At 39.1% G+C, this 8281-nt stretch overlaps 1 protein-coding gene across 2 annotated transcripts in view; it reads right to left on the bottom strand.

The window, feature by feature from the left end:
- Nucleotides 1-4456: 4456 nt before the first annotated feature.
- The window catches only part of rnf111 (ring finger protein 111), a 155711-nt gene continuing 151886 nt past the window's right edge, over nt 4457-8281 (bottom strand). The window contains exons 11-14 of one of the 2 annotated variants that reach the window (XM_063065752.1): nt 6869-6949; nt 6664-6759; nt 6377-6498; nt 4457-5597 (exon numbers count right to left, since the gene is read on the bottom strand). In XM_063065752.1, the coding sequence (XP_062921822.1) occupies nt 5480-5597; nt 6377-6498; nt 6664-6759; nt 6869-6949 (417 nt within the window). In that variant the 3' untranslated portion in view covers nt 4457-5479. The remainder of the gene's footprint in view (nt 5598-6376; nt 6499-6663; nt 6760-6868; nt 6950-8281) is intronic. The other variant, XM_063065753.1, reaches the window with a different exon arrangement.

Genomic DNA, 8281 nt, shown 5'->3' with positions numbered 1-8281 from the left:
TGACTTTGAATATGACTATGACCATGATCATTGTCATAAGTTACAACAGGATATTGACAAGATGCAGAGCTGGGCTGAGAAGTGGCAGATGGAATTCAACCTGGAAAAATGGAAAATGATTCACTTTTGAAGGTTGAATTTGAAGGTGAAATACAGGATTAATGGTAGATTTCTTGGCAGTGTAGAGGAACAGAGGGAAGGGTGGAGGTGACAACAGAAGCTGGTAGGTCAAAGGGCTGTAAATGATGGAATCTGTTAGGGAAGAAGGTGGAGCACTGAACCAAATAAGGGAGGTGGAGGGGGACCCAGTGGGAGTAGCACATAGGTGAAAGCAGATGTACTCCAAATAGGGTGGGGGGTTGAGAGTTGGAAAGAAGGTTGTGTAGGAAGATCTGGCTAGATCAGGAGGGAGAAATGGACAGAGGGAAAAACAACAGGTAACTGAAGAGAATTCGGAGGTCATGCCATTGGGTTGACAACTCAAGTGGAATATAAGATGCCATTCCTCTATTTGGCTTTGGCCTGATTCTGATACTAGAGGTGGTTGAGGACATGTCAGTGTGGGAATGCAAAGAGTTAAAATGGCTAGTAACCAAAACATGAGATGACTATGGCAGCCAGTATTTGGAAGCTGTTCTCATGCCAATCCAGTATCATGGTGGTAATCATTTGATGTATTGTTAAATAGTATTAATTGGCAACGTTATGGTCTTTCAAGGCATGCCAGTGTACTTCATAATCATAGAAAATCGGTAACTTATCTGTGCATGGCATGTTCCAAGGAAAGGAAGTGAGATAATTGATTAGATGATATATAAATACTCACAAAATGCCAGAGAAACTCAGCACACCAGGCAGCACATATGGAAAAGAGTAAACAGTTGATGTTTCAGGTCAGGACCCTTCGTCAGGACTGGAAAAAGGGATGAGGAGTTAAGAGCAAGAAGGTGGGGGAAGGGGAGGAAGAAATACAAGGTGGCAGGTGATGGCTGAAACCAGGAGAGGGGGAGGGGTGAAGTAAAGAGCTGGGAAGTTTATTGGTGAAAGTGATAAAGGGCTGGCGAAGGGGGAATCTGATAGGAGAGGGTAGAAGACCGTGGAAGAAAGGAGGAGGTATGCCAGAAGGAGGTGATGGACACATAAGGAGATAAGTGAGAGTGATGTGGCCTCCTTTATATTGGTGAGACCCAAAATAGATTGGGAGACTGCTTCACTGAGCACCTATGCTCCGTCCGTCAGGAAAAGCATCTCCTGGTGGGAATCCTTTTGAATTCTTCCCATTCTAACATGCCAGTCTATGGCCTCTACTGCTGCGATGAAGCCACACTCAGGTTGGAGGAGCAACAACAAATTATTTTCTATCTGGGTAGCTTCCAAACCTGATGGCATGAACATTGATTTCTCAGATTTCCAGCAATAATCCCCACCCCCACCTTTACTACTCCCATTTCCCGTTCTCATCTTATCTCCTTACCTGCCTGTCACCTCCCTCTGGTGCCCCTCCCCATTTTTTCATGCCTTCTACCCTCTATCAGATTCCCCCTTCCCTATCCTTCAACTCTTTCACCTATCAACTTTCCAGCTCTTTACTTCATCCCTTCGCCTCTTGCAGTTTCACCAGTCTCCTACCACCTTGTACTTTTTCCTCCCCTCCTCCCACCTTCTTATCCATTTTTTCCAGTCCTGATGAAGGGTCCCTGCCCAAAACATCCACTGGTTACTCTTTTCCATAGATGCTACCTGCCCTGCTGAGTTCCTCCAACATATTGTGTTGGTTTGGATTTCTTTTTTCTATACACATGCTTCCCCTTAGCCAAATCATTCAAAAAACATGACATTTCCTTCCATTGTTATGCTGACGCACACAGCTTTATCTCCCCTTGAAACCAAATGACCAGTCAAATCTAGTCAGCGTCATGAATTGCCTTGAGGACATAAAGTGTTGAACGGCACAAAACTTCCTACAGCTGAATGAAGGCAAGTCTGAAGTTGTCCTATTTGGCCCCCCGACTCCATCAAAGTGATCACCAACAGTCTTGGTAACCTGTCCACCCTTGTCAAACCCCATGTCAAAAACCTTGGTGTGATATTTGATTCTGCCTTTAAGTTTGACAAGCAAGTTAATGCAGTAGTAAAAGCCAGTTCTTTCCAACTTCGTACTATTGCTAAAATCAAGTCGTTTCTCTCTTTCAAATATCTCGAGAAAGTCATCCCCGCCCTTATATCCTCCCATCTGGACTACTCCAACTCCCTGTATACCGGGATTACTCAGTCCTCCCTGTCCCACCTGCAATTGGTCCAGAACGCCGCAGCCAGGCTCCTGGCAGGTGCCCAGAAGAGGGACCATATCACTTCTATCCTGGCCTCCCTCCACTGGCTACCAGTACGGTTTAGAATTGATTTTAAGGTTCTTCTGTTTGTTTATAAAGCCCTAAATGGGCTGGCCCCCTCCTATATCACAGACCTTCTAACCCCTTATTCTACTTCCAGGTCCCTCAGGTCGGCTGACTTGGGGCTCCTGGCTGTCCCGCGATCTAAACTTAAGTTCAGGGGTGACCACACCTTTGCTGTTGTAGCCCCTAGACTGTGGAACAGCATTCCCTTTCCTATCAGATCTGCTCCTTCCATTGACTCTTTTAAGTCCAGGCTCAAAACTTACTTTTATTCACGAGTGTTTGAATCTTCCTGATGAGGCTGATTTTTGGCTTGTGCCTAGGCTCATGTGTTGTTTATTTTGTGCCTATAAGCTGTGCCTTGTTGTTTATATCTGTGTTTCTTGTATTTATGATTTTAGCTACCTGTTATGGTTTGTACAGCACTTTGGTCAACATGGGTTGTTTTTAAAAACACAAACAACAGGAATTCTGCAGATGCTGGAAATTCAAGCAACACGCATCAAAGTTGCTGGTGAACGCAGCAGGCCAGGCAGCATCTCTAGTAAGAGGTACATTCGACGTTTCAGGCCGAGACCCTTCGTCAGGACTAACTGAAGGAAGAGTTAGTAAGAGATTACTAACTAAGAGATCTCTTACTAACTCTTCCTTCAGTTAGTCCTGACAAAGGGTCTCGGCCTGAAACGTCAACTGTACCTCTTCCTATAGATGCTGCCTGGCCTGCTGCGTTCACCAGCAACTTTGATGTGTGTTGCATGGGTTGTTTTTAAATATGCTTTATAAATAAATTTGACTTGACTTTCCAGCATCTGCAGATTTTCTCAATATTGCCTGAGGGACAGATATTGGCAAGAATACTTCGAAAAACCATCTGTTTATTTACTGTCCCGTTCCATGATACAGCTCATTCAAATCTCCTCTCAACCTTGTGTTCCATCAAGAGAATCCCAACTCACCCAATGCAACCTTGTGGTTGAAATCCCTCATTCCTAGAACATCCTAATGAATTGCCCTTATTCTTAAGGATTCAATATGATCTCACTCCTGCCAATATGATAAAACCCAAGGTCCTGCATCTGTACTCATTGTGCCTTCAATATTCTGTCATCTTCATAGACTTATACATGTAGACATCCAAGATCCTCTGGATATTCTTCAGAATGCTTTACTTAGAAAATTCTGTCCTTCATAGAACATAGAAATCCACAGCACATTACAGGCCCTTCGGCCCACAATGTTGTGCCGACCATGTAACCTACTCGAGAATTTGCCCAGATTTTCCCTACCACATAGCCCTCTATTTTTCGAAGTTCCATATACCTATCCAAGAGTCTCTTAAAAGACCCTATTGTATCTGCCTCCCCCATCATCTCCGGCAGTGCACTCACCACTGTGTGAAAAACTTACCTCTGGCATCTCCTCTGTACCACTGTTGCTGGCAGTGCATTCCACACACCACCTTCTGTGTGAAAAACTTACCTCAGACACCCCCAATGTATTTATTTTGACATTTGAAGGGAATATGAGCGGTGGGATTACATAGCCTTAAGCATTGTGTGCATTTCAACTATTTGCAAAATTGTTGCAATGCAAATTTTCTTCAGGGATGGAAATCTGCTCAAAATCTTAGTGCTGAGGATTACTTTTTTGATGATAATACAATATTTCAATTCAAAATTAAAATGGGAATATTCCTCACCTTCAGAGAAGGAAGAATTTCCCAGTTTATTAATTTACTTTTCTCCCTTGTCCTCTCACTGAAGGAACTGACCATTTCTAGATAGCGGCTTCAAAGAGTAAGCTCATTGATGTAAGCATGGTTAAAGTTAATGAACTTTTACCTTGGAGGAACTAGCACGAGTGATTCAAACCTCCATTTATTTCATGTATTTTATACATTTTACTTTTTATTGACTACTATGGTTGATGTATCATTATGGCCTTGATTTTATACTCTGGGAATACAATGGCTTAACCCAGTACTATGAAATACCATTGTTAATCATTCTAATAGGGCTGTATAAACCCTTTGATATGAAGAGAAGTACAAACACACATGGAGTTAACTATCTTTATTAACTTTAAAACTAAGTCACCCTGAAAAATGCATCCAGGGACCTTTACAAATCTGAGAATGCATGGATACCTGCCATTAGTACTGCATTCCAACATTTCACCTGAATCTTTAACAACCATTATTCTGAAATATGTCTTCAAATTCATTACCTAGGTGTGCTCATTGGTGACTTCATCTGGAACCTTGTTCTACAATCTGACTAGCTCACCATTACAAATCATCAGATGTGCAAGTATACGCAATACAGCTAATTTACTTAACATTAGTGTTTGTTAGAGCTGTTTAATGGCAGCCAAACAGCTAAAATTGTAAAAAAAAAGGAAACCAAAATAAATCAGAATGAATGATACAAATTAAATTTGTGAGCCTGTTAGTCTCATAGAATATTGACATTCTTAAAAATTACATTTATCATTGTGCCAAACAAGAATGATTTTTTATCAAAAACTTAAAGAGTTTGTATGGTTGGAATACATATTTCTTGCAATGGCAATTGGTTGGGATAGGATCCCATCAACTGATTGCTGTTTGATGAATTTCTACAATACAGCAGTGTTTTCCTAATCACGGAATGTCTTGATATTCCTCCTTAATGAACAGATCACAATCTATATACACAATCTAGTATAAATGTTTAAATTAAAGTCCAGGGTTAGAGACTGATGACTTATTCTATTCCAGTAAAGCAAGGCATCATGAAAATGACTTTGTTTCTATCTAGAGCAGCTAATCTTGCCTGCAAGTCTGAGGACACAAAGCCCGTTATGTGCAAAGAAATGCAATCCAAGGAACCATGCAAAATAAAATGACCTGGAAAAACATAAAAAGCCACATAAAAAAGCTTCATAAATACATTAAAATTTAAACTCTATACTGAAATATCATTGTAGGCCTAGCATAAATTGTACTATGTGGCTTAGCCGCACTCTAGGTTCAATGCTTTTGAATCTGCGCAGGTTATTCATGCCATCTTTGGTTGACTGCAGTACTGAGAAGAGTTAATGAGATGTCAACTATCTGCAGACAGCTGAGCTTCAATGTCCACTCTGCAAATGGGGCATTTCTTGTTGGTAGTCAGCCACTGGTCCACACACACTTGATGAAAGAGGTGCATGCAGGGTAGACGCCTGGTGCAAATAGGGAAAATAAATAATTAGAGATATCCATAGTAATTAAATTGGCATTCAAAATATACTTTGCGCAAATAAGATACATTAAAATAAAGAACCTTGCTCAATTTGTGAAAATACTAATTTAATATTGGATCCAGGTATAATCCAGAGACAACAGCTTTAACTATACTTAACTACCCTATTGCTATAGATTGAACAGTTTTTCTATTACTTAAAATAAGGCTTGCAATAATTTTCTATCAAGTTATTTGATCATTTTTAGTAAGGAATTTGGATATTAAGAATCAGTGTGATGGTATAAACAGAATAATTTACAAATAATAATTAATTTAAAGAATGTATATTATTCAAATTGACATATTAGTTTCCCAGAAATGAGAAAAAGCAGAAAAATTTAATCAAAAGCAGACAAAAAAATGTTGACACTGACATTTCCATGGTTTAGCAAGCACCATATTTCCTTAAAACAAGACAAGGCTCTATGACATCACAGGCATGCAGTTTATAAAGTAGTCAATTACAAATATATTTTAATTTAAATCAAGATCCAAGATGTGTAGAGAGGACACCACTGATATCACAAGGTACAGTGCCAGTAAAGGTCCAATTCACACAAGACAATTCATTGATTGGACAAAGTTCTCCTTTTGTATCTATTTGTCAGTTGATTGTTTTAAATCATCAATAAAAGTGTATTGCAAACTATTCGAATTCTTACAAACATTTGTTTGGATTTATCCAAAGAGAGAATTTGCATTACAAAGATATCTTACCTAACATCTTCTCCTTCTTCTAGGATAGAGAGACAGATTGTACATTTCTCCTCTGTGTCATCCTCTATTCCATCCTCCTCTTCCTGTTTATACTGCAGTTTCCTCTGTAAGTCAGTTATCACCTTGTTACCACAAATTTAAATTGTCAGATGGTTTAATTGTAGAAATCACATAAAGCATAAACAGTACAAATTTCAAATTGTTTGTTTAATGTTACAATTTATGCGGTGAATATAAAGAAAATTTCTATAATACAAATTGAAGAATAAAATTAAACTAGATTTTACCTTTTTATATTTATGTGGGTACGTACATCGCTCAATTGTACCCTGTGAGGCACCTCGATTAACATTACCCAGTCGTTCTTCTAAATGTAGTAAATCCTACGAATAAGAAAATATTTTCTCATACACATTAAAGAATTAGATGCTCATATTTAAATATATTATCACACAACTTTAGATTAATGCGCTTTATCCTGGCAATACCAACCTCATAGGTGGCTCTGAAGCCTGGAATCCTTGAGGAAATATAGCGAATATGAGGGTAACCTGCCATGTCTGGAGGCACAGCCTGTGTAAGACAAAAAAAAATTTTGCTAAGCAAAATATCAGAAAATTCTGAATCTTTCTACGTGAAACACTATTGCAGAAAAACAGTCCATCAACGACCCCCACCACCCAGGTCATGCTCTCCTTTTGCTGCTGCCATCAGGAAGGCACAAGGACCTCAGGACTTGTACCACCGGTTCAGGAACAGTTACTACCCCTCAACCATCAGGCTCTTGAACGAAGGGGATAACTTCACTCAACTCACTTGCCCCATCCCATCATTGAAATATTCCCACAAGCATTGATCTCACTTTCAAGGACTTTTCACCTCATATTCTAGTTATCTATTGCTATTTATATTTGCATATGCAGTTTGTTGTCTTCTGCATTCTGATTGATCTTTCATTGATCCCTTTTCTAGTTACTATTCTGTAGATTTGTTGAGTATGCCTACAAAAAATGAATCTCAGGGTTGTATATGGTGATATATATGTATTTTGATAGTAAAATTTACTTTGAACTTTGATGCAGTATCTATATATTTTTTAAAAAGCACAATGTTTGTATTTGATGTATATTGAAACATACATTGTTTTATTGAACAGTCAATGAAGAGAGTTTTTTTTATATATACATAGAGAATGGGAAGTGCAAGAAACGCATTGCCAGGCGCGGTGGCAGAGGTGGATACTTTAGGAAGACCCTTAGACAGTCACATGGTTGAAAGATGAATGGAGGACTTTGTGGGAGGGAAGAATTAGATTGATGTTGGAGTGGGTTAAGAGGTCTACAAAACAACTGTGCTGACCTGTTCTATGTTCTAATTGTAGCTCCTTGCTGATTGGTGTCAGGAAGCAAATACCAAGAACCTCAGAACCAGCTGTTCACCTGTACTTGCTGATTTTAAGTTACAGTATACGGGCACCTCCATTTTACCAGATACATGGGGCTGACTGAGTTGACCTAGTGCACCCAACAGATATGAAGTGACATGGAGTAGGCCCTGAGCTATGAGAAAGCATCAAAATGGAATATATTGAGGCCCTTCAACCAAATGTCATGACAGCTTGACCACCTGTTAGCTGTCAGATGCTGTACACGCTTTTCAACAATTTTTAAACATCCTTTAAAGTTAGGTATATTAAAAATACTAAAATGGTTATAAAAAATAAATGTAAAGCACATAATTATATTAGAAGTAGGTGAAATTAGAATGCGAATTAGTATCAGTGGTATACGTTGTGAAATCCGTTATACGGCAGCAGTACACTGCAATACATAATAAAACTAAATTACAGTATGCGTGTATGTGTATATATAAATTATTCAAATAGTACAAAAAGAGAAAAAAAGT

The sequence above is a fragment of the Mobula hypostoma genome, chromosome 13 (assembly GCF_963921235.1).
Source record: "Mobula hypostoma chromosome 13, sMobHyp1.1, whole genome shotgun sequence".
NCBI lineage: Eukaryota > Metazoa > Chordata > Chondrichthyes > Myliobatiformes > Myliobatidae > Mobula > Mobula hypostoma.
Note: the sequence above shows the minus strand (reverse complement) of the source record. Positions and strands in the feature narration are given on the sequence as shown.